Raw genomic sequence first — 27,318 nt, forward strand, 5'->3', positions numbered from 1 at the left:
GTCGGTGCCAAGAGAACGAGCTGCTTGCTGGAGACATGAGTGGGCTCGCTTTGCTTTTGCGAGCGGCGCGAACGGCGCTCCCACCCGGGGCCAGGCTGTTTCGCACCGGCTGCTCTCGGCCCGCTTTTGTTAAGGAGCTTTTCCTGGGGAACTTCCAAGAGGTGAGGCCGCCGAAAGCTTCGCGGTTTCCCTGGGCTGGGGGACCTTGGGGGTTTAAGGGAAGACCCAGGTTTCCAGCATCTCAGGAATCCCTTGGCGAAGCAGGGGTCTGCTTTTTAATTGCGGGTGGTGCAATTAAAGTTAGATGCCTATGGAGATTCTTCGTCATCCAGGTCATGGTTGTCCCAAAAATGCTTTTTCAAGAGGCAACTGGACTTTCTGGTTTTTCTTTGAAGACGTTCCGGTTCTCATCCAAAAGATGAAGGAGCTTCTTGGATGAGAAGAGAAACACCAAAGAAAAATCAGAAAGTCCAGTTGCCTCTTGAAAAAGCACCTTTGGGATTCTCAAATTAAAGTTAGGGGGAAAAAAAAAACACCTTTCCTTCTCTCTGGTGTTTCGTCTCAAATTCAGATCTCAAAGTTTGTAATTTTAGGCGGTAGCTCTGGTCAGGTAGTTCTCGATTTACAACAGTTTGGTTAGTGACCGTTTGAAGCTAATAGCACTGAAAAAAGTAACTTATGACCATTTTTCACACACAATGGTTGCAGCATCCCCACGGTCGCATGATTTATATTCGGATGCTTGATAGCTGTCTCACACTTGCGACGGTTGCAGTGTGCTGGGGTCTTATGATCAGTTTTTGCAACCTTCTGACAAAGTAAATGAGGAAACCAGATTGACTTAACAACCGTGATACTAATTTAACAACTGCAGTTATTTATTTAAGAAATGCGGCAAGAAAAATTGCAAAATGGGGCAGAACTCACATAACAAATTTCTCACTTAGCAACATAAATTTTGGGCTCAATTGTGGTCGTAAGTTGAGGACTACTTGTAGATGTTAGATATGGTAGAAATTTGAAATAAATGAACTGAAGCTACGTTTGGGAAGGGAGGGATCCACGCATAGATGAGCCGCAGTGGTGCAGTGGTTAGAGTGCAGTACTGCAGGCTACTTCTGCTGATCACCGGCTGCCAGCAATTTGACAGATCGAATCTCACCAGACTCAAGGTTAACTCAGCCTTCCATCTTTCTGAGATCGGTAAAATGAGGATCAGATTGTTGGGAGCAATATGTTGACTCTGTAAACCGCTTAAGACTGTAAAGCACTATGAAGCGGTATATAAGGCTAAGTGCTAGTGCTATATAATTTCAGGATGATTTTTATTAGAATCCACTCAGATGGCAGACCAGAGGGTGGTAGTGTTCAGCTTTTCCAATCAATTTATTAACCAGTAATTGTTCAATAATAAATACAAATAAATAAATAGATAAATACAGTTAGTCTTTCTTTAACAATGGTAGTTGGGATTGGAATTTCCATTGCTGATACAGTCATAAAGCATGTCAACTGGTTGCATCACTTAAGAATGCTAATTACAACAGTCCCTGTTGCCATTATTAAATGAGGATTATGGTTTTTAAGCATGGATTTCCTCACAACTTCCTGCCAACTCCAACAAGTAAAGTCAATGAGGAACTGGCAGTAAGTTGCAACTCCCAGGTGACTCACAAGCAGGCCAGTGGACAAGTAAGTTCTGGTATGGGAAGGCTAAGATAGCAGCTAGGATAGCAATGACTACTGTAGGATGCAGGCGGGCCTACAGGTGACTGCTTTGGCACCACATAAGCGGGCATATGCTATGGAGTGCAGGTGGTGATGCTATAGGTCAGTGATGGCTAACCTTTTTGCTATCGCGTGCCAGGAGAGGGTGTGTGTGCCCACACCCATAATTCTAAGTGCCCTGCTGTGCGCATGTGCGAGCAACCCCTCCCCCCCCGCTCTTGGCACGTGATGGCCTGGTAGGGCCATTTTTCTTTCTTACCTGGCTCCAGATCCTATGTATCTGCGGAAGGCGAAAACAGCCTTTCCCACTCCCTCGGAGGCTGCCAAGTTTCTGAATTGCAATCATGTAACTGCTGAAGTTCTTGGACATCCAGAACTCTGAGGTGACTGGTCATAAGTACCAGTCATTCAGTGCCTTTGTAACTTTGAATGGTCACTGAACAAGTAGTAGTTCACTGAGGACCTGTAAATATATTGAAATGAATGAACAAATAAACTTTATGCAAAGATTCACAGCAACATTATGCAACATTATAAAAATGCATCCTGAAGATTTCTGTAGAAACGTCATTTTTGTAAAAATGTTTAAGGCCCAACTGAGCCAGGAGAGCATTGAAAAACCTGCTATTCCAACATTCTTTAACATTCAGCAGCCAATCCCCAGGAATATATTCTATCTGATGGATAAGAACATTTCAATTTGTAATATTGTATTACCCAGATAAAAGGATATTAAGGACCCTTATGTTTACTCCTGTTTTTATGGTGTAAGCTGCCCAGAGTTGGGTGGTATATAAATTTAATAAATAATAAATAAACAAATATAAATTTAATAAATATACAGTAACATGGTTTAGAAAAAAAATTACAATGATAAGAACTTTGGAATAAAGAATTGGAGTAGCCCATATTACACAATTGATGGCTTCGGATTTTAAGGAATGTTAGTTGCTTTATACCATGGGCGTCAAACTCACAGCCTGCGGGCCGGATGTGTCACGTACTGGCTCTGCCCCCACCCGGTTTAGCAAAGTGGGGAAAAGTCCTGATATGTCATGTGACACCACCATGACAACACCTGGGGCAATATAAACCCCTGCTTTATATTGCTTAAAAACTTGGTTAGTCCACCAAAAGTATGGGGGAGGGGGAAATGGAAGGGGATTTATTGTACCCTTTCAATGAATGTTTAAAACATTTAATTATTCTACTTTCTATGCATGGGATGAATAAATCTGAAGGAATCCTAGTGCACAGGTTAACTTTCTTATGACAGGGCTTTGGTGCTCCCTGAGCTTGATTGTTTTCTTGCAGACATTTATTTCATTACCCAAACTAGGTAACATTATCAGTACTAGTAGGGAGTGGAGTTTGCTCTCAGCCTAGACTACACTAGACTTCTAGTGGCTTGTGCTGTCAGTGTTGGTGGGTGTCTTGGAGGTTCTTTGGCTGGGCTATTTACTGTTTGGTAGTCTCTTGATTGGGGTATTATTTACTTGATTGTTGGTCTGATGTTAATCATGAATCTATGCTCATCTGGGTGCTGATTGCTGGTGGAGAGGTGTTTGGGGTCTTTTTGTTCCCCTTTTAGCTTGCTGATTGTCTCTTCTGGATAGTATGTAGTTGTTATGTCTATGTGTCTATTGATGGTTAATTTGCCAGAGTGCTAGGCTTCTAAAAATTCCCTAGCATTTTTGGACTTGGCTTAGTCTAGGATGCTCACAGTTTCCCAATTGAAACTATTGTTAAGTCAGTTCATATGTAGTTAAATTCAAAAGTTTTCATCATGACTTCTGACAGTTGGTGTTCATGGATGCGTTCTGTCAATCTTCTGCTTGTTTGTTCTATGTAGTGGCTGTTGTAGTCATTACACTATATGTGTAAATGACTCCTGTTTTTTCTTCTGGGGCTGCTGGGTCTTTTAGTTTACTTAGGACGTTTTGAAGGGCTTTAGTTGTCTTGTAATTTTGTAGGTGGCTACAAATATTATCCTTTGTTGGTAACTTTCTTATGAGTTAGATATTACTACTATAGAGAACTGGATTCCTAGAGGGAAATTAAGGGTCAATATATTAATGTATTATTATTAATGTATAATAATGGATGCAGTGGCTCAGTGGCTAAGATGCTGAGCTTGTCAATCGAAAGGTCAGCAGTTCAGCGGTTCAAATCCCTAGTGCCACATAATGGGGGTGAGCTCCCGTTACTTGTCCCAGCTTCTGCCAACCTAGCAGTTCGAAAGCACGTAAAAAATGCAAGTAGAAAAATAGGGACCACCTTTGGTGGGAAGGTAACAGTGTTCCGTGCACCTTTGGCATTTAGTCATGCCAGCCACATGACCATGGAGATGTCTTCGGACAGCACTGACTCTTTGGCTTTGAAACGGAGATGAGCCCTAAAGTTGGGAACAACTAGCACATATGTGCGAGGGGAACCTTTACCTTTATATTAATGTATTATCAAACTATTTTCTAAAAATTGGTGCTCTCAATTTTTGAAGAATTTTAGAATATATGGTGTTAGATTTGTTATAAAAAAGGTAATTACATATTTCTGGAAGGATATTTCTATACCAAAATCTAAACATTGGCTTAGTGAACTTGGTAAACTCTAAGCATATTTTCTTGCAATGGTACAAAATGTTTGCCATTGTTTCCTTCAATTTTTTGCCTTCCCAACATAATATGGTATCTTCTATTCAGATACTAAGCAAGGCTGTCTCTGCTTAATTTCTGAGCCCAGACAAAATCACTTCTTGAGGCAAAGATCTACAAAGTACTTTTAAATATTGCTCAGTCTTTCTGTTTAATATCACATTAGTAAGGAAGGGCTGGCCAGCTTGGTCTAAGCAATTATGTAGCCTTTCAAAAAGATTTTAGAAACACCAGAGACCAATAAGAATCATCGCTGTATTCAGATCTAAGTAGTTATAACTGAGGAATATACCTTCTGAAGCAAAGAATAGATCAGTCCTGTTCATTCTTGCTTGTGGCTTTCAAGGTTTGTTTCAATAAGGCTTTTGTCCTAGATTTGGCACTAAAACAATCTTGGTCACTCTATTGGATGACCTTCACTGGGAAAAGAACATTGAATGTATACATTTGTTCATTCTTTTGAAACTTTCAGAAACTTTTCATACTAACAGTAGTATCATTGTGCGGAGAATTGAGTTCTGTGTGGGTGCTCTCAACTTTCCATGGTTTTAGAACTCCTTGTTATGCCATCTCCAGAAATTGGTGCTGGTTGTGGGGAATGGGGCAGGCATTTAAACTCCATAGCAACTATATAATAGGATTGTCTTATCACCCAAATTATTCATCATCTGTATAGGTATGGTAAGTAAAATCTTTCAAAGCTTAGGATTCATCTGCATGTTTCACTTCCATGACAGAGAAGCAACTTTATAGCATATTTCTTGGCATTATAATCACTTGCAAAGTCTGACACTTATCTAGTTTTGGATATTTGGGAGCAGAGGTGAAATTAACAGGAGTTCTGCTAGTTTCTCCTTCTAACCCAAGCAGAATAATAAAACTGTAGAATAATAAAACTGTGTACTAGTCTTTTGAAATATTGGTATACCTCTATCCAAAGATAGGCCAGGTTGTGGGTTGGTAGACTGCAGCACTCCTGGGAGCTTTAGTCCACATCCTTCCTCTCCCATCAAACTGTCAAGTGGTCTGTTTGGAAATAGAGGTTTACAGAAGACTGGCGGACTGGCAGATGGTTTATGTTGCATTTTGAGGAGAGTAATAGACCAGAAATAGTTCAGAAAAAGACCATGTGAGGAGTTACCAGAATAGAGCACCTCTGCACCAACAATCTGTCACTTGACCAGTTTGAAAGCAGGCTGATGCTTCCATCTCAGGCACCCACTTACACAAGTCCAGTCATTCACATTTGCCCAAGCCTTCTCCAACAAATTGGTTTTCTGTACAAAAGCTGGCACAAAAGAAGATATTTCACAGCCAACCTCTCTTCACCATGCCCACACAGGCAGACTTCTGCTTCATTGTTGTGCCAGAATAGGGGTTCAGAGTACAGTCAACATTTCTTTAAGCTGATATACTTTAAGTCAGACCCCACATGGGACCAAAGAAGCTTAAGGCTGCCGTGAGGAAAAGCCCATAGAATGCCTTGCCATCAGCTGACTTGCAAGAAACCCAACTCAAACACCTAAATGACCCTGCCCATTTGTTTGAACACTATAAACAACTTTTTTTTTTTTACAAAACAAATCATGAAAATCTGTCATTTCAGAAGGAAGTTTTTCCTTATCCTGAAATTAATAATGAAGAATTGCAAGAAATCAATGACTTCGTAGCGCCAGTGGAAAAATTCTTCAGGGAAGAAGGTATACTTTTACCCTCCTCAAGACTTTTAAAAATCTTTTTCTGAAAGGCTTTTCACCATGCCAAATATAAAAATAAAATATAATACTAACAAGGAAACATCCAAGGTTGCTTATCTGTATTTTTTAGCAAAAAGTGAAAAATAGCAAGAATCATATTAAGGAGTTTTGTTAATGCTGTGCTGGAACCTGCATTTGTATTTTTTCAAAAAGTTACCGTTTTTTCCTCTGAGTGTTTGAAAAATTATTTCAAATGTTTACTGATGGCATTTTGGGACATATTTTTTTAAATGTTGAGGTTTATTTGGTAAGAGCCTCAGTGGTGCAGCGGACTAAAGTGCTATTAAGTGCTAGCACTTAGCTGCCAGCTGCCTGCAATTAGTGCAAGTTCGAACCTCACCAGGCTCAAGGTTGACTCAGCCTTCCACCCTTTTGAGGTAGGTAAATTGAGGACCCGGATTGTGGGGGCAATAAGCCAACTTTGTATAGAACAACACTGCTTGGGGGGGGGGGAAGCCCTAATAAGCAGGTATATACAAAAAAGTATGCAGGCTATTGCTATAAAGCATTGTAAGCCGCCCTGAGTCTATGGAGAAGGGCAGCATATATATTGGATGGATGGATGGATGGATGGATGGATGGATGGATGGATGGATGGATGGATAAATAAATAAATAAATAAATAAATAAATAAATAAATAAATAAATAAATAATAAATAAATAAATAAATAAATAAATAAATAAATAAATAAATAAATAAATAATATTTCTACCAAAGAGAAAAGTACCTTCAGGTTCTCCTAAGTTTAGCTGAAATATGGAAACCAGAATGGTTGTGAACAGCTGGATAAATAATGCCAAAACAAAAGAAAGGATATTCACATAAATCAGGAGTGGGCAATTAATTTTTCCAAAGAGCCATATAAGAAACTGGGCTGTGAAGGGCTGAACCAATAAGCTGAGTTTAATTCTGCTCAATGTTAATGTTATCACTTTATAAAAAGTAGCAAATTATATGGCTTTGATTAGATGCTACTGATAAGAATACATGTTACATCTTATTTACATTTGATTTCTAATTTCCGATTGACCTCATGTGATCCAGAGAGAGAGTCAAAGGGGGCCATAAAATGACTATGCCTGTCATATATCCTTTGCTAACTTCATAACTAAGTTTAAGTCACTAAAATAGAATGAACAAGCTTGCTTCGGTTGTGATTGTTTGCTAAAATATCTTAACTGTTGAGTTATCTAATTATCAATCAGTTACTATGGTTTTCTCATGTTCGTTAGTGGATTCTAAGAAAATTGATCAAGATGCTAAAATTCCACAAGAAACTCTTAATGGGCTGAAAAGTCTGGGCCTTTTTGGCATACAGATACCAGAGGAATATGGTGAGTGAAAATGAATGTGTTTTTTTTTCCTCTTTTGGAGCAAGAAATACTTTGATCATTTACACATTTACTTATATATATTTACATATTTTTTAGTTTAGTTTAGTTTAGTTTAGTTTCCTCCTGTATGGATTTTTAATTATTTACCTCCAAGACTTTGAAATTCTTGTAGAAATTCTTGTGGAAATTGTTTCCTTGTAGATTTAAAATTTTGATGTGTGTTTGAGCTGATGTAGTAGTGCTGTTTCTCTGTAATATTTTGGGGCTAGTAAAGTTGAAATTTTCACTTACAGTTGTTATTATTACTAGTAGCATTGTTCAAAAGAACATGATTCTTTCAGGAAACCGCTTAATACACTTTTACACAAATTAGCTTATATAATCATAAGATGTTCCACATCTTTTTGTCTCTTGCCTAGACACCTAGACTTACAAACCATTGATGGATACAGTAGTCCTATTTCATAGCTGGTAATGAAAGCACAATTATAGAATAAGACTTTGAAGTCTTCATGGCAGGTGTATGAAAAATAAACCCCTATGTAGAGTTGTTTTATATTGGTGAAACAAAATGAAAACAGGTTTAAAATAATATTTTATGAAAAACAAGCAGTGGTGGGATTCAGCCAGTTCGGGCAGGTTCAATGAACCGGTAGTTAAATTGCTGGCTGGCCCCATCCCGCCCCTTCCAGGAGTCCCCATGCACCCCGTTTTCACTCCAGGAGGCTGCAGGGTGGCCTACTAGGCCCAAAACGGGGCACGGGGGTGCAGCGCATTCCACCCCCCATGGCCCATTTTTTGCTCCCTGGGGGGTGCAGGAGGCCGAGTGCTGCCATGGCTATGCCCATCGAGACAGTCATTAGGGCAGAGAACTGGTTGTTAAATTATTTGAATACCACCACTGAAAACAAGTCTTGACAGAAAATTGGCTATATTTCTGTTTAGGAGCTTAAGGAAAAAGACTACGCTTTGTGTAAGATTCAGTTGCAGAACAGTGCTTTGAAACAGTGATTCAGTTTGTTGAGACATGAAGACAGAACTTTTCTGCAACTCTTTAAAAGAAGTACCATATATACTTGCTTATAAAACCATCTGTGGATAAACTGATCTCCAGATTTTTAACCAAAATACTATAAAAATATGCCACCTGTGGACAGCCCAATTTTTTAAATTTCTATGATTGGCTTACTTATAAGTAATCAATGGATTATCCATGAGAGAGAAAGACAAACAGACACTTTTAAAAAGTATTGCAGTATACACTCCTGGATTAGCCCATCTGGAGATAAGCACAATTGTGGGTGTATATGTGGTAGGGAAGGGTTGGAACTAAAATGTTTGCTTATTCATAAGTATATATGATGTACATTTTTCCTGTCAATCTCAGGAGAAGATTTACAGTTTTAAAGAACTTCCAACAGGTACGGAGACCAAGGCTAGACCTGCAACTGAATCACTGTATAGAAGGCAATCCCAAACAGGGTCAATGATTTTTTTAAAAAAGTTTTTTATTTTTATTTCTTATACACATATTGTAAATGTACATTCTCTTATCCATAATTAATCATATATATACATAATTTTTTTTCTAACGAAAGCATAAAAATAAGACATTTTAATTACATTTGGGGTTGCTCTTCTACCCTCTTTTCACAACAAACCTTCTCCTTCTTTCTTTCTTTCCCCTCCCTCCCTCCTCTCCTCTTCTACTTTCTTCCTCCTCCTCTCCTCTCCTCCCCTACTTCCCCTTCCTCTCCCCCACTCCTCCCCTCTTTTCCCCCTTTCTCCCCTTCTCTCCTGATCTTGTCCCCTATCCTTTCTTCCTCTCCTTCCCCTTTCTTCCATTCCTCCCTCTCCCTCTCCTCCTCTATCCCTCTACTCCTCTTGTCTTTCTTTCTCCTTTGTGGTGCAATATTTCCTTTTCCTTTACTTTTATAAACACAGTGTTTTCTAAGAAAACAGATCTCAATTGATTTAAAAGATTTTTAAAAATCACAAAGCAAATTTATTTAATTTTGGTGTAGCAGACAAATTTCTTTTGTTTGACCACATCTTTTTCAGGTGGCCTCGGCCTTTCAAATACAATGTATGCCCGTCTAGGAGAAATAACTTCTCAAGATGGATCCATTGCCGTAACTTTGGCAGCTCATCAGGCTATAGGGCTAAAGGTAATCTTTCTTTATTAATGTATACATTTGTGTTTATCTAATGTCGTAAGAATCAATGCTTCATATATGGAGAAGATAAAAGATAATATAAATATACGTATACATTACATACACTACACACACTACACATACACTAACCCTAACAAACACACTCACTCACACCATATTTTTTGGAGTATAAGACGCTCCGGAGTGTAAGACGCACATTAGTTTTTGGGGAGGAAAACAAGAAAAAAAAAATCTGCCTTTGCCTACCAGCATCCATTGGTATTCATCTGGCTAGCGTCCTTGCAGCAAACAGCCTGGTCAGCTTCAGCACGTTATCACAGCCTGATTCAGCACGAGCAGCTGATTGGCAGTTGGATCGGCCTCCCGGAATACTGCCAATCAGCTGTTCCAGGCTGCAGGGACTGCCACAGCCCATCACCGTCTCTGCGCATTGCATTTTTGGCCTCTGTGCATCACATTTTCGGCCTCCGTATGCTCCGTTTTAGACTCATTCCAGGCTGCCAGGATCACTACAGCACATCGGTGCTGATCATTGCCTCCGCGCGTCATGTTTTCAGCTTCTGCACATTGTATTTTCAGCCAGTTCCGGGCAGCAGGGATTGAATATATATATATTCATGGACATAATTCAATTTGGATAAATACATTTAACTTTTGAGAAGTTTTAAAATTTAGTATGTACTAATTCTTACAGTTTTCTGAAGAGTTTATGTTAACTCTTCATGCAGTTGCTTTCATTACCTGACTAAATGGTCATCACATCAATGCCCTTTTCATTTCATAATTTCTGGAAACAGGTGTTGTGCTAGTTTAGGAAAACTTGCAATGCATGAAGCCACGACACTTGAAATATCACTTCCTGGAATGACAGGGCCCTCGGGAATAATTCATTCCTATGATCTCAATACCTGTAATTCAAAAATGTTTCCCTGTCTGACTGGTTGGTTTATTTGTTTGCTGTTGGCAGGGGCTCCTGATTGCAGGCACTGAGGAACAGAAGAAAAAGTATCTACCTAAACTGGCTTCTGGACAGCACATTGCAGCATTTTGCCTCACAGAACCAGGAAGGTAGCATTTTTTGTAATAAATTTATTAAAAGACTAAATTTATCTACATGAGATTGATCCCTGGTGAGAAAGATTTCCAATTAAGAATTGGCTGCGGCAGCCCACTTTTTCCGGCGCAGCGCCACAAGAGGCCAAGCGACGCACCAGTGCCATGCCAGTGCTGCAAGAAAACGGCCACTGCCATGAGGCGAGGCAGTTGTTGGGGTGTGGATGGCCTGGCTGCACCGCTGGCTTCCTGTTCTGGTGCCGCACCGGTGCCGGAAGCAGTGGGCCAGCTGCCACGTGGACACCTGCTTAACATGGCTGCTGGTGCTGCTGCCGTGAAGCAGTTGTTGGGGTGTGGAACCATGGAGGGCCTGAAGTAAGCTAGTGTGTGCGTTGGGAAGCTCCCCCCCCCTCCGCATTGCGGCGGTGGCACTAAAAAAAAAAAGACAACACCCAAAAATAAGTCCTAGTGCTTATTTCAGGACCTAAAAGAAAATAAGACCAGGTCTTATTTTGGGGGAAACACAATAAGTCACTTTTTTCAGTGCCCTTGTAACCTTAAACGGTCACTAAACGAACTATTGTAAGTGGAGGACTACCTGTAATTCTTGCTGTGTTTTTAATCTGTTCTTTGAATCTGAATGAACCATGTCTGCATATGTAATTACATTTTTCTTACTGGAATTGCTCCAATATGACAAACATTTGAGAGAGAAGCCGGAGGGCATGCACACAATTATTGTGCCTTTCACGGAAGCTCCTTGCTTGTTGAATGATAAAAGCAAGAGGGTGAAAGGGAGACAGGAGAAATGTTGCCACCCTGCTTTTACTCAAGGGGAGATAATAGTCTCTTTCCCATGTCAGTTTCTCCAAAACTAGCTGATAGATGGTCTGGAGAGTTTGTAAGCTGCTTTTTTTTTACAAATGGCCAGGATAGTCACAAAAGCATATTACAAGCCCAAATTACAAGCTCTCACTAAGAGCAAGGCATAGTGAGTTTGCAATGAATACAGGCCACCCTGCCCATTCTGAGAAACCCCCTCATGTGGGAGCAAAGCTAGCTAGTTTTCTTCTGTGGGTGGAAGCTTCAGGCAAGGTGGAGAAGCTGTTGCCACTTATGCTGTGTGAGAGTATCTGACAGTGACCATCTTTCTGTACAGATTTGTTTGCCTGTCTTTCTATTGGGTGTACACTGCTTTAAGCAGACATTAGGTTCCCATTTGTTGTTACTCAAAAGAGCAATTTAAAAACCATTTTAAGGAATTATTTTAAACATTTGGAAGCATAATAATATGTAGCCTTTTCAGATTTAGATTTCTCTGGAGAGGGAAAGGATTTTGAGTTCCATAGCTCAATTCAGCTACCAAATCCCATTTTCCTGGTTTACCTGTATTTCAGTGGAAGTGATGCCGCATCCATTCAGACCAGAGCCACTTTGAGTGAAGATGAAAAGCATTACCTGTTAAATGGTTCAAAGGTACAGAATGGACCACTTTGTCAATGTCAATTTAACCAATGTGATTTACGTTTCTAAAGAGAAGGCTAGCTAGATGAGATCAGCCTTTTTTACAAAAAGAGCAAGCTGCACAAACACTAAAATAACCTAATAAGAAAGCAAGTGTATCCAAAGGTGCTTTTCTTTTGTGTGAAGTTTCTAGCTATTTCGTGTTTAAAAAGGATTCATTTCCCTGTGTTGAATCCAGTTTGTCAGATCTGTATTCGCCCTTAGGTGATTATTTCAGAAAACATGCTAGGGATGAATACTAAAGATATAACATCTGCCTATCAGTTCATACATATTTAGTGTAGTTATTTTCATGTTTCTTCTGAGTGGAACATAAAATATGTTCTTTTCTTTCAATTGCAGATATGGATATCCAATGGTGGTATTGCAGATATCTTTACTGTGTTTGCAAAAACTGAGGTGGTTGATGAAGATGGTGCATTCAAAGACAAAATTACTGCTTTTATTGTAGAAAGAGCTTTTGGTGGAATCACTAATGGAAAAGCAGAGGATAAACTGGGGATACGTGGATCTAATAGTAAGAATTATATTCACATTATTGTGGAATTTACAAGTGCAAATTGTTTACTAAACCTCAAAAGCAATTCCAGTGTTTTTGTCAACAATTTTTTCAAAAATGTCTGTGACAGATTTTTTTTAATTGGCAAAAAAGTATTTGTATGCATATATTTTCTGAAAAATGTTCGTTGCGTGATCGCATTCACCATTTTTTACTTTGTAACTGCATTTAGAATAGTTTATGATTTTACAAGTAAAACCCCACTGCCATTATCCTCTTCCGTAAGCTGTATCCTTCATTAACTGAAGTTAGTGGTAGATGGTGGGATTTCATATGCCACATTTATTTTTATCTCCTTTTGTGATCTTTGTCCTGCTGAAAATAACATTGTATCAGAAACTCAAAGTAATTTACGATTTGTGCAATTATATCTACTATTGAGAATAAGCATATGATAGGGAATGGACTTTTTTGTATCATTTATTCCACACAAATAATGTTTAGGACAACTAATTTCACACCAGCTCTTAGCTCACTTTATATTAGTTTATTGTATAAGAATCTAGAGCAGGGGTCATCTTTTTTCATAGCATCTATGTTAATTAATATGTAATGTAATCCAAAATATTACATTCTAGTTCTTTAAATAGCACATTTTGTTAAAGGAATTAGTCTTGAACACAGGATACAGCATCTGGAGTCATAGAATTGCACACACACCTCTTCTCATTATCGCAATCTTTTTATATCTGGTATCCACCTCATTGAGAACCTGCATCTAATTGTAATTTTCAAATATAACACATAGTCCTGCTGGCAATAGCCACAGGCTATGTCTAAATTGGAAATCAGAATAGTGAGCTCCATAATTAGTCTTGGGCCTCACTCCCAGTCTTGAAATCTTCTTCAAGTCTTTTGATTTAATTGTGTTTATATGTTCAAGGACATTGCAAAATGTTGAATCCTTCTTAATCTTACAGCTTGTGAAGTTCACTTTGAAAATACAAAAATTCCTATAGAGAACGTTATTGGAGAAGTTGGAGGAGGGTTTAAGGTAAGATGTAGAGATAATGCTGTACATTTCATGGTGACATTAGAGAATGAATTTCATAAGATAGTATGATCAATTGTCCAAAATTCCAGCTAAATAAATAACACTGACTCTTGGTTTTGAATAAAAGCGAACTATGAGAGAAAAACTTTGCGTTTTCTTTTCCTATCTGTATTTCAGGTTGCAATGAATATTCTAAACAGTGGAAGATTTAGCATGGGCAGTGCTTCTGCTGGAATGCTTAAGAAACTGATTGGTAAGGCTAGGCTTCTGGATTGCCAAATTCTTGCGTTAGGACCTTTTGTGCAAAGGTTACTGTCATATCCTCATAAATATTAGTTTGGCTTATTAATCACTTTGACATAGTATTTTCTTTAGAAATTATATGCTGATCTTTATTTTGATCTCAGTCGAGATTTTTATTCATCAGTGCAGCAAGTTACAGTGTTGAGAAAGGTGTTAGCTAGAGAGAAAGTTTGTGATACCTTTGTAGGCTAGATAAACCCTGGGGTCTTGAGGTGATGTTCTAAGCAGGAGACACTGTCTAAGATTTCTCAGAATGTCCTGATATATGTTTGCTTGTATGTATAATTTTTAATAAAAATCACAAAGTTTGGTGGAGGAAACAAGTTTGTGTTTTGCTGAGTCCGAAAGGAGACTCAGCAAAACACAAAGGAGATTTATTTATTTAAATCAATCAATCAATCAATCAATCAATCAATCAATCAATAGTGACTCATAAATATCTGTCACTTGGGGACTTGGAACAACTACCTGCTTTTTATTCAATATTCTGGAACTTATTTGCCTAAGATGATTAGACAGGTTTTTTTGTTGCAGAGCACACACTATATTACAAATTTTTTGTGTCCTGGACTCAAAAAGAGTGTTCTTTGTTTACTTACTTCATACAACTGTTTGGAAGAAAAATATGTGCAAGCCATTGAAAACCTTTTTTTTATTTTAACTGAGGTAAATATGAATGTTTAAAATGAGCTTTGCCTTTATTTATTTATTTATTTTATTTTATTATTTCAATTTCTATACCGCCTTACTCCCGAAGGACTCAGGGCGGTGCACAGCCAAACAATAAAAACAAATTTATTTAAATATCCTGAAGTTCATACCATTCTTTTTTGTATTTGAAATAAATGTTACATGAAGTCATTAAGACAATATGGTAATCATATTTCACATTAGTGAAATTATGTACCACATTTTTCTGAGTATAAGACGCTCCGGAGTATAAGACACACTTTATTTTGGGGGGAGGAAAATAAGAAAAAAAAAATCTGCTTGAGAGGCTCTCTGGGAGGCTGCATTTGCAGCCTCCAAAAGGGTAGGGGCCAGCGGTGGGCAGGGCTACATTCGGTGTATAAGACACACCCAAATTTTCACCCTCTTTTGGGGGGGGTGAGTGCATCTTATACTCCGAAAAATATGGTAACTACTATCAGTTATCTCAATATAAATGTGTAAATATAAAAACAATTGACACTGCACTCATGGTACCACAAACTGATGCAAAAGTTAAATTGGGATTTCAGTGTACGTATTGTCCATGAATCAGTTTCATTTGTTATCTGGATTCTAAATTTCTTTTTATTGACACATTTAAACAATATGTTGCTTTTCAGATTCAGTCCTAATACATAGGCTTATTCAATTGCCTTCTTTTCTCACTTTTTCAAGAGATGACTGCAGAGTATGCTTGTACAAGAAAACAATTCAATAAGAAGCTGAGTGAATTTGGATTAATTCAGGTGAAAAAGGAATTGTTTAATTTATTTGAGAAATGCTAAGGAATTTAATCTGCTTTGAGCAATAACAAATTGTAACAGATTCTGGTTTAAAACATATGACTTTATTGATAATATTGTAAATAAAATGAATTATTGCAAGTTTGTAAGAATATCGTATTAAATCATGAAACGGGGAAGAAATTCTAATGTTATTTTTAATGTATGCAGAATATTTAAATATAATGGATATTTTTAAATGAATCTTTCAGGAGAAATTTGCCCTTATGGCTAAGAACGCTTATGTAATGGAAAGCATGGCCTATCTCACTGCAGGAATGATGGACAGGCCAGGAATCCCAGATTGTTCTGTTGAAGCTGCCATTGTTAAAGTAAGCTTTACTGAGATATTGGGGTAAAGCTGGAAATACCATATTTCTCCTAACGTTCAAACACAAGAAATCTGTGAAATCTTTGTTTTCCACTATTACAGTTAAATACTTTTGTTTGGCTTCTTAAATTATAGCCCTTGTATTAATTCAATTTTCGTTTGGTGTGACTGCAAGACTTTGTACATCTAACTGAAATAAAAACAATTGAATGCCAGGAACCAAGATTTGCCTACATCGTAAGTTGACTATAAACCCCAATGAGTCATCTGTTTTAGAAAGATTCCCAAATGCAGGAAGGATTGTAGAAATTATCAATGAAATGTATTTCACAAATTAATGTAAATATACTCAACTTCAGTTGGGGGGGACTTTGCATATCTTATGTGTCCATTAGTTTGGCTTTATTCATGTTCTGGTATATGTGAATGGTATATAGCAATAGCCATTGCACTTAGACTTATATACCGCTTCGTAGTGCTTTTACAGCCCCCTCTGTTTACAGAGTCAGCATATTGCCCCCAATAATCTGGGTCCTCATTTTACCCATCTCAGAAGGATGGAAGGCTGAGTCAACCTTGAGCCTGCCAAACTGCTGGCAGCCGGCAAGTCAGCAGAAGTAGTCTGCAGTACTGTACTCTAACCACTGCGCCACCGAGGCTCAGAGAACGTTCATTCTATGAGAACATTGAGAAATGACTCTGGTTCTCAGAATATTGCTTTTCAAATGGCACTAAAGATGGCGCTATCAGATTTGGAGAATTCTAGAATTTCTAGGCAGTATAAATATCTCAAATAGCAATAGCACTTAGACTCATATACCATTTCATAGTGCTTAAGTGATTTACAGAGTCAGCATATTGTCTCCGATAGTCTGGGTCCTCATTTTACTGACCTTGGAAGGATGGAAGGCTGAGTCAACTCTGAGCTGGTCAGGTTCAAACACCTGGCAGTGGGCAAAGTTAACCTACAATACTGCATTCTAACTACTGTGCCACCACGACTCAGATGAAAGCAAAACAAAAACAAACACCACCCCCGCCACCCTAAAAATCAATATATTCCATAGACACATATAACTCGGTAGCATATCCTGTTTGCTTAGTTCATGTCTAAAATGAGTGCATTTTTATTATGAACACTTGCAAGAGACAAAATTGTTCTTATAAATTAATAGCTCATATCTTCATATTCTGTACAGTTCAGCAGTTACTAATAAATCCCCATTTTAAAAAAAACACCATGCTGCTTTTCATAATTCCAAATATGGTTTGATATCTTCATCCCACTAGCATGACAAAATTTAATAGTAACTTAAACTAAGTGCTTCTTATATGTCTAAGTTTTAAAAACACTAATATAAGAATAATAGGGTTTTTTTTCTTACGATTATGGGCAGGTGTTCAGTTCAGAAGGTTCTTGGGTTTGTGTGAGTGAAGCACTGCAGATTCTTGGAGGCCTTGGCTACATAAAAGACTATCCGTATGAACGCTATCTCCGGGATTGTAGGATACTTACGATTTTTGAGGTAAATATGAATGCCTTCAGAAAAAAATACATCATAACAACTGTTCCAATCTTTGTACAAGATTTAAATGTAGCTTTGCAAGCTGTTGACAGAAATAACACTTTAATACAAATTAAAGTGTATTAAATACAATATTTAATACAGATTTAAAATTGCTCAAATATTTCTGTTTCTGTTTCAGGGAACAAATGAAGTTTTGAGGATGTATATTGCTTTGACCGGCATACAATATGCAGGCAAAATCTTAACTGAAAAAATAAAGTATGTAATTTTTTGAAATAATCATATTAAATGAATTAATACTGGATGTAGATTGAAAATTGGTCAGTAGGAACAGCACTAAAGGAAAAGGATGCTTCAGGCTTTTTTCTTGCATTCATGGATCATTTTAATAATGCTCCATTTGTATTATTCTGGAAGGATAATTTTAAAGTAAGTCTTACTAGGTCAGATGGTGTTACCTAGTTTGGATAATGAAATGTCTGCAACAGCCAAGGTCAGAGAACACCAAGGACCCCTCATTTCAACCCTGTGCTTCAAATATTCTCTTTTTAAAGCGAAGCCGATTGTAACTTGATTAAAACTACAAAAGGTGTTTGTAATATTGGTCCTTTAACTATTGATGCTGTGAATTGGCATCAATTCAGTAGAAAGAGTATGTAATCAAGGAAACTCAAGGTAGCTAATGATTCTGCAGATGAGAATTCAGTTTCTGTTAATACGGCAGTAGCTTATATGTCAGAATTTTTACCTACACAGGTAGTTCTTGAATTATGACAATTGAGCCCAAAATTTCCATTGTTAAGCAAGACAGTTGTTAAACGAGTTTGGCCCCATTTTATAACCTTTTCTGCCACAGTTAAGTGAATCTGGCTTTCCCATTGACTTTGCTTGCCAGAAGATCACAAAATGTGATCACATGACACCATCATAAATACATAAATACATTTGCCAAGTGTCTGAATTTTGAGCTCATGACCACAGCAAGTGCAACAGTTGTAGGTGTGAAAAATGGTCATAAATCATTTTTTTCAGAGCTGTTGTAACTTCGAACAGTCACTAAGCAAATGGTTGTAAGTCAAAGACCACCTGTATCATGTTTGCAAATATTGCAGGGATTAAGAAATGAAGGCCATGGTCTTTCTAATCCAGACCAGGATTAGTCTGAGGTGGCCAACGTAGCTCTGATTTGTATTGTGAATTTATTGTAGATGACTTCAATTATTTTATTGTTACTTCATTTCTGTTTGTTTTTTTCATAGTTTTACTCATGTTTTCTTCTTAATTATTGTAAGACACCCAGAATAACATACTGTATGTAAGATGGGCAGCCATATCAATTTGGTAGGTAATTGGTAAATCCATACTTGTCTTGGTACTTGACAGCAACCAAGACAATTTGACTTCTTTTAATTCATTGGATTTGGACTGCCTTAGGTTTTGTAGAAGCTTAAAATGCATTTTTAACCTCTTGCCACTGAATATCCCCCCTCCCAAAAAAAGCAGGAGTCTTTATTTCCCCCCACCCCCAGAGCAGAGTCCTTATCACATTGCTGCTCCTGAGCTGATAAGTATACCTCCCTGCCCTCCATCTCCATCCCCATCCCCACTCACCCCACCCAGGGTGAACTGAAGCTGCAGCAGTTTGGAGGAATGAAAAGCAGGGGAAACAAATATTGAATAAAATGGGTACTAAGGTGAAGAAAAAACAAAGGACAATTATGCACAGTATTACGCGGGCACACCATTTAAATTAATACAATTATTCTTCTGCAGAGAATTCAAGAAAAGGAACGCAAAAGTGATGTGGAATGTAGTTGTGAGCAGGCTGTTTGGCAGCAAGCCTCCAAGCATAGGACTAATTGGACATGGGGGAGTAGTTCATCCCAGTCTCAAAGTAAGTGTTCCATATAGAAAAATGATATGCGTATTATAGTCCTCCAGGCTTTATAGTGCAATACCAAATTCTTCCATTTATTATTTAGGAAACAAAATACATTTGGTTTTACATAGTTTAAACTAGTATTTTCCAACCCTTGGCAATTTTAAGATGTATGGATTTCAATTTCCAAAATTTTCTGGCTGCATGGTAGCTGGGGAATGTTATTAGAATTGAAGTCCACACATTTTAAAGTTGCTAAGATTGAAAAAATACATTTTGACTGTTGGCCCATTTAGTCCTTTATTGGTGACATTGCCTTCTTCTGCACAGTCTAGCTGCTGTGGTTCCTTCTTAAAGGGGGAATAGCTTTTTTAGCTATGAAGGGCTTTTTTCATAAATGATCCCTTGCTTCTGGTGATGAGGTTTTTTGGGGGGTAGGGCAGAATTAACCAACCATAGTATTTGTGATTCTTGAAATTTTGAGCCTGGCTACCTGGAGTCACATTACCATTAAATGCGAGTACTTTGAGGTTAGTTCAGCCAGGATCTTAATCTGGAAATGGCCGACTGCTGGGTTTGCATGGTACAGTTGATATTTCATTGATTTGGTTAAGTACATCTTGCAAATTGGCTGCCAGCATCTTGGAAAACTTGCCTGGAGAACCTGGAACTGTCCATATAAAACGGACTTGTAATCTTTTGTATAGTCCCTTTAAGATATCTCTTTGTCTAGCTACTTTTACTAAATTGACTTAGCTGATTTCCAGCTTCAATGTATTTTTTCCATGATAATTTTTGTATGCTTAATTCTTGCTGCTATCAGTGAAACCTTTTTTCAAATTATTTTACCCCTGCTATTCACATTTTAAATGATATAAATAAGATAAAATCAATTTGGTGTTTACATTGGGGGTTTTGTGTAAGTTTAGATACTCATTGTTTCACTGAGAAATTGTTAAATCTATGCAAATTTGGATTTACCAAATCCTATATCAGTTAATGTAAATGCAAACCAAATTGCAGTTGGACTGCTTTACTAAACTGCCTTATAATGTTTCAGTTATATGTCATATTCCTTGCTTGGTATCAGTATCATATTTATGCTTAATAATGAAGACATGGAACTTGACGTGTGAAAAGAGCTAAACGACCCTTTTATGGAATGAGGAGCAATTATTTGAAATGTGTATTTCAACTGGCTGCAGGTATAAAGCTGATAAAAGTTACTGGCTGAGCAAGGTCATTTTCACTGATCCCCATGAGTTCTTCAGCCTACATGCGTTCAAAAAAGCAAATATATTTTCTGGGTTGTTAATAGAATGGAAAGAACTATCAAAAAGAAAAGGTTTGAAATTTAAAACATAATCTCATTGTGAAAACCATGTCAAAGCATTAACTCTGCTTTGGTTTTTTTTAACATATTTAAGATGTTTCTCCTTCTGACCACCTACACTCTCTTAATAAAAAGCCTGTTTGTATTAAAATCAACAAACCAACAAAAGATCAATTATGTTTTAGATATATTGATTTTGAATAGCTATCTACATTGTGTGTATAATATGAGTCATTAAATTCAAGACTGCAAAAAGTCATCCAGTCATGATTAAAGTACCCAATATGTACTTTATGTCCATGTCTCAAGTTGAGTATGTATTGAAAATATATAGTATCTATTTTTTTTTCTTTGCAGGAAAGTGTTGAGAAACTTGAACAAAATGTCTTTGAGTTTGGAAAGACAGTTGAAAATTTACTAATGAGGTTTGGCAAGGTAAACATGGCTTGACCAGAATGATAAATCAGAGGATTTTTTAATATTTTTTTTCTTCTCACTTTTCTGTTGTCACATCCTACTAATCTAGGTAAATTAAATGTCTGAAGTTTCCTTCCACTAAAACACTATTTTAGGCTATACGTAAATCAGTGGTTGTTTTCCATAATCTGACAATTTCAAAATTAATATAGCCTACAAAAGACATTTTTTCACTAACCACATATCAGTATGGCAATATTACTGTATTTGTTTATAAGCATAACGATTCATGATGGCTAGTGATTCTTTATTACCGTTTTCTTTAATACTAGACTATTGTGGATGAGCAGATGGTTCTTAAAAAAGTGGCAAACATTGTCATTAATATATATGCAATGACTGCAGTCATATCCAGGGCTAGCCGATCTATCTGCATTGGTTTGAGTAATCATGATCATGAGGTGAGTTTGTTTTACATCTTAATGTGATGAACTTGAATGATGGTGTAATAAAGCAGACAGAAGGGGGAAATTCAGATTATTTTTACTTTTAACTGAGAACAAAGTTTATGTATATTTCCAGTTGCGGCATTTTTAAAAGAAATTAGAAATGAATTATCTTGTCATTTCTGTGACAAGATGATTTTGTAAAAAAGATCAGTTTCTTGCTTTATTTCTCCAGTGCATCATAACATTAGCATAATTTTGAAATAATTTGGCATATCTATGATAATGTTCTTATGATTAAGAAAAGCTAAATGGAACTCCATGTATAAAGTTTGCATAGAGATGTTGGAGATGAACAGAAATGACTACTGCCTACCATGTTATATTTGATCATCTTGCCTTCACTAGTAGATGAACCACAATAGGCTTTTAACAATGAATTAGCAAAATAGTTCTTCTCTTCTTCCTCTAGAACAAAGGTGTCAAACTCAAGACCTGGGGGCCGGATCCGATGCTTAGATTTGGCCCGTGGGGCCACCCTGGAAACAGCGAAGGACCGGGCCATGGTGCCTCTGCCAACAAAAACAGAGCTCCGTTGTTGTTGACAGAGGGTTGTAGGAGGCTGTTGCAGCCGAAAACGGACCTTGGGAGCCCATTTTCGCTGGCAGAGCACTCGGGCCCCCACAGGCGCCCCCAACATGAGTGATGTTGAGCTGGCCATGCCCACTCTGGCCACACCCACCCTGGTCCCCCAAGGTCAAACACAACCCTGATGCGGCCCTCAGTGAAATTGAGTTTGACACCCCTGCTCTAGAATTTAGATACTGGAAATCTGTATGTTAATTAAAGAATTTATTCAGGAGGTTTGAATTTATTGTTAGATTCCGATTATTGTACAGGCAACTAATATAAAAATTCTTCTATTAATCTTTCAAACTTCAGTCGAGTTATTCAGCTGTGAGGCAACAAGCACTGCAAAGTGGGGAGGGAAGGGGGAGAGAGAGAGAGAAAGAAAGTCAGTCAGTCAGTCAGTTTTTATTTGTTAAGCAGATACATGGTGTACCTAGAGTTCAATAAGACGAAGATCTTGTCCAAACCACGTATATCAGGAGTTGATAATTACATTAAAATTCTTGACGTACACTTAGGAACAGAATTAAAACTGCTAATAATTCAACTGACTTCTAGGTGCTGCTTGCAAATATTTTCTGCACAGAAGCTTGTTTTGAGAATAGTTACACAATAGTATCATTACAAAAAGGTAAGTGTTACAATTGACTTCAATATTGTTGCTTCAGCTGTAACAAAGTATCTTTAAAAATCCTTCAAGTAAAAAGTTTATTCCTGGTGATTTCATGGACATGAACATGACATTTTGTTCCCATTTTTTTGGAGATGGCTTGCTATTGTCTTCTTTTCAGTTTTTTTTTTTTAACTTCTGGATCTGGCCTATTGATCTGATACCCTCTGAAAATCTTCAATCCAATTACTAACCAGACCTTACCTTGCTCTGCTTCTGAGCCTAGGTTGGCCAGGTACTGACAAGATCTGAAAAAATTATGCAATTTTAGGTTTTGGGATCATCGGGATTTGGAATCTTCCTGTCTTTGGTTCTAGATGGGTGGCACTGCCCAACATAGAGCCTGTGCACAATCTGGGGTCCTTCTGGACTCATAACTCCTGCTTAATGAGAAGCTAACAGTCCTAAGAGACCCTTTGGGCAACTTCAGTTTGTGTACCAGTTGAGCCCATTCCTTCATCGGGAAGCTCTACTTACAATCGCTCATATGGTCAGCTCCTGCATGGATTACTAAAGCCTCCTGTATATGGGGTTGCCCTTGAAGAGCATCCAGAAGGTTCAGCCTTTGATCTCCAAGCTGTGTTGATTACCAGTATGCTTCCAGGTTCAATTCAAGGTGTTGGTAATGATCCCTAAACGTATAGGGTGGGTTATTTGAGGGACTGCCTTTCCCCAATTGCATTTACCCATCCCATCAGGTCTAGCAGCAGGGGCAAGTTATTGGGCCCTATCCACTAAGGAATGTCATCTGATGGGACTCAGCAGGAAAGGCTTTTCTGCCATGGTACCCACTCACTGAAACATTTTCTGCCCTGAAGTCAGATTGGCTCTATCCTCGGCCTTCTGGAAGGGCCCATAAATATGGCCTTACCATCCACCTGGGGAGTTGTGCGGCACCTGCTAAGCGGTTATACGGGTATTCTTTGTTTAGCAACTGTCTTATATAGCAACTGCTCACACTTATGACAGTTGATGGAAAAGTAACTTTGCGGCCAATCTTTGCATTTATGGTACAGATCGTATTTTTTAATCGTTCTTATTGTTTCAATAACAGTGTTTTTGTTATGATTTGGGGGTTTGTCTGTTTTTTGAGTTTATGTGTTTTTAACTTGCAAGCTTCCCAGAGTCATGTACAGTTGCAAGAAAAAGTATGTGAACCCCTTGGGATTACTTGGAATTTTGCATGAATTGGTCATAAAATGTGCTCTGAACTTCATCTAAGTCACAACAATAGAAAAACACAGTCTGCTTAAAATAATACTACACAAACATTAGATGTTGCCATGGTTTAATTGAACATAACATGTAAACATTCACAGTGCAGGGAGGAAAAAGTATGTGAGCCCCTAACCTAATGACTTCTCCAAGAGCTAATTGGAGCCGGAGTGAGCCAACCTTGACTCCAATCAGTGTGATGATATTGGATGTGTTGCTGACAGCTGATCTGCCCTTTAAAAACACACACCTGTTTTGGGTTTACTGGTTTCAAGAAGCACTGTCTGATGTGAATCATGCCTCGCAGAAAAGAGCTCTCAGAAGACCTACGATCAAGAATTGTTGATTTGCATGAAGCTGGAAAGGGTTACAAAAGTATCTCCAAAAGCTTGATGTTCATGTGTCCACGGTAAGACAGACTGTCTACAAATGGAGAAAGTTTAGCACTGTTGCTACTCTCCCTAGCGTGGTCATCCTGTAAAAATGACTGCAAGAGCACAGCGCAGAATGCTTCATGAGGTAAAGAAGAATCCTAGAGTGTCAGCTAAAGACCTACAGAAATCTCTGGCACATGCTAACATTTTTGTTGACACATCTACAATAAGGAAAACATTAAACAAGAATGGAGTACATGGGAGGACACTACGGAGGAAGCCATTGCTGTCCCAAAAAAATATTGCAGCATGTTTGAAGTTTTCAAAAGAGCACCTGGATGTTCCACAGCACTACTGGCAAAATATACTGTGGACAGATGAAACCAAAATTGAGTTGTTTGGGAAGAACACACAACACTATGTGTGGAGAAAAAAAGGCACAGCACACCAACATCAAAAGCTCATCCCCGCTGTAAAACATGGCAGAGCATCATGTTTTGGGGCTGCTTTGCTGCCTCAGGGCCTGGACGGATTGTTGTCATTGATGGGAAAATGAATTCCAGAGTTTATCAAGACATTTTGCAGGAAAATGTATGACCATCTGTCCGCCAACTGAAGCTCCACAGAGGATGGGTGATGCAACAGGACAATGACCCAAAGCATACAAGTAATTCAACAAACAAATGGCTTCAACAGCACAGAATACACCTTCTGGAGTGGCCCAGTCAGAGTCCTGACCTCAACCCGATTGAAATGCTGTGGCATGACCTTAAGAGAGCGATTCACACCAGACATCCCAAGAATATTGCTACACTGAAACAGTTTTGTGAAGAGGAGTGGTCCAAAATTACTCCAGATCGTTGTGCAGGTCTGATCTGCAACTACAGGAAACGTTTGGTTGAGGTTATTGCTGCCAAAGGAGGGTCAACCAGTTATTAAGTCCAAAGGTTCACATACTTTTTCCTCCCTGCACTGTGAATGTTTACATGTTATGTTCAATTAAACCATGGCAACATCTAATGTTTGTGTAGTATTATTTTAAGCAGATTGTGTTTTTCTATTGTTGTGACTTAGATGAAGTTCAGAGCACATTTTATGACCAATTCATGCAAAACTCCACGTAATCCCAAGGGGTTCACATACTTTTTCTTGCAACTGTATGTAACTCATCTAAATTGATCAAATAAATCAATAAAATAATTGTCACCCCTCTGAGGTGTCAACAGAATAGTCATACTTGCTAAAGCAAACCTGCTAAACCTGCCACCCTTTCTAAAACATGCCTTTAAAGTATCTTAAAGATGTGGGGCAAAGCAGGTTTTCATTATTTCCCTTAATGAAGAATACAGATAGTCCTTGATTTACAACAGTTCACTTAGTGACCATTTGGAGTTACAATGGCACCGAAAATTTATGACCATTTTTCACACTTATGACCGTTGCAGCATCCCCATGGTCACATGATTTACAATTTGGATGCTTGACAACTGACTCACATTTATGACTGTTGCTGTGTCCTGGGGTCATGTAACCCCCTTCTGCAACCTTCTGACACACAAAGTCAATGGGGAAATCAGATTCACTTAACAACCGGTTACTAATTTAATAATTGCAGTGATTCACTTAACAAATGTGGCAAGAAAAGTCATTAAGACCCTTGGTGGCGCAGCAGATTAAAGTGCTGTTAAGTAACACCAGCTGCCTGCAATTACTGCAAGTTCAAATCTCACCAGGCTCAAGGTTGACTCAGCCTTCCATCCTTTTGAGGTAGGTAAAATGAGAACCCGGATTGTGGGGGCAATAAGCTGACTTTGTATAAAAAAGAACACTGCTTAGGGGGGGCCAAAAGCCCTACTAAGCAGGTATATACAAAAGTATGAAGGCTATTGCTTAACGCATTGTAAGCTGCCCTGAGTCTCCAGAGAAGGGTGGCATATAAATCGAACCAATAAATAAACAATAAATAAATTAAATTGGGCAAGACTCGCTTAACCAATTTTTCACTTTAACAACATAAATTTGGGCTCAATTGTGGTCGTAAATTGAGGATTACCTGTATGCACTTGTTGCTAGCTGCTCAGCAGCTTGTCTTGTTTCTCATTTATATTTGTCTTTAAAGGATCAATTTCTTCTGTTTCCATTATCTCTAGATTCTCCTGAAAACCTGGATGACAGCATTAAAAAAGTAGCAGATCAGGTGCTGGAAAAAAGAACCTACATTTGTTCGCACCCCCTAAATAGGACTTTCTGAAAGCTGAAAAATATTACTAGAGCCAGAGAACATAGTAACTGAATGTATTCCAACTGGATCCACGGGTATGTTCTTAGATCTGAGGAAAAATGCATGACTAATAACATATACGGTTTCATATTTTACAGTGCAATTTTATAAAATACAATAAAGTAATAAATTACATAAGCCTGCTTCCAGTTGATGAAAAACTATCACTTATCTATCATCCATCCATCCATCCATCACTTCTTCCCTCCCTCTCTCCTTCCCCCCTCAGCATTAGAAAGTACAGTCTGGTCAGATATGAAGCCATGTTTTTAAGTTGGCTGTTATAGAATACTAAAATATTGATTCCCAATGTTTTTCTTCATGGAAAAATTTTGGAATGAATGAATGAACACACAGTTTGTGTGTGGATGCAGCTGTTGTGCAGTATCCATGCATGCACATATTCCCCCCCCTCTGTGTGTGTGTGTGTGTGTGTGTGTGTAAACTACTACACCCAGCAGCAGCCATCCCTACCCATGGTCATGTCCCACCTGGTGGCAGCGGCAGCAAACTTTAGCCCACCGATATTCACACAGCACCACATAGCCGCTTACCTGTCCACCAGCCTGCTTGCAATCCTTCTGGGACTTGTGACTTTCTGCTGGCTTCCCCATTGACTTTGCTTGTTGAAACCA

At 38.2% G+C, this 27,318-nt stretch overlaps 1 protein-coding gene across 2 annotated transcripts; it reads left to right on the forward strand.

The window, feature by feature from the left end:
- ACAD9 (acyl-CoA dehydrogenase family member 9) lies at positions 1-26,821 on the forward strand. 2 transcript variants are annotated; one of them, XM_070936985.1, is made up of 18 exons: positions 1-161; positions 5,989-6,082; positions 7,374-7,475; positions 9,537-9,643; positions 10,620-10,720; positions 12,103-12,181; positions 12,572-12,746; positions 13,709-13,782; positions 13,960-14,035; positions 15,472-15,542; positions 15,791-15,910; positions 17,307-17,435; positions 17,617-17,696; positions 19,212-19,332; positions 21,008-21,085; positions 21,400-21,528; positions 22,702-22,774; positions 26,553-26,821. In XM_070936985.1, the coding sequence occupies exons 1-18, from the start codon at positions 36-38 to the stop codon at positions 26,651-26,653; spliced, it is 1,836 nt and encodes a 611-aa protein (XP_070793086.1). In that variant the 5' UTR covers positions 1-35; the 3' UTR covers positions 26,654-26,821. The 2 variants fall into 2 exon arrangements, with proteins under 2 accessions (XP_070793086.1, XP_070793087.1); XM_070936986.1 differs by lacking the exons at positions 1-161; positions 5,989-6,082 and adding an exon at positions 8,863-8,896 and having other exon boundaries at positions 7,471-7,475.
- Positions 26,822-27,318: the final 497 nt, after the last annotated feature.

The sequence above is a fragment of the Pituophis catenifer genome, unplaced genomic scaffold (assembly GCF_029215685.1).
Source record: "Pituophis catenifer annectens isolate HBS135680 unplaced genomic scaffold, rPitCat1.0.hap2 SCAF_2, whole genome shotgun sequence".
Classification (NCBI taxonomy): domain Eukaryota; kingdom Metazoa; phylum Chordata; class Lepidosauria; order Squamata; family Colubridae; genus Pituophis; species Pituophis catenifer.

What these genes read in the sequence shown, in the direction of transcription:
- ACAD9 (XM_070936985.1), top strand. Translation starts at nt 36, where the DNA reads ATGAGTGGGCTCGCTTTGCTTTTGCGAGCGGCGCGAACGGCGCTCCCA. An exon ending in GGATACTTACGATTTTTGAG is followed by an intron (nt 17,436 to 17,616) that starts GTAAATATGAAT and finishes TTTCTGTTTCAG; the next exon opens with GGAACAAATGAAGTTTTGAG. An exon ending in TGAGTAATCATGATCATGAG is followed by an intron (nt 21,529 to 22,701) that starts GTGAGTTTGTTT and finishes ACTGACTTCTAG; the next exon opens with GTGCTGCTTGCAAATATTTT.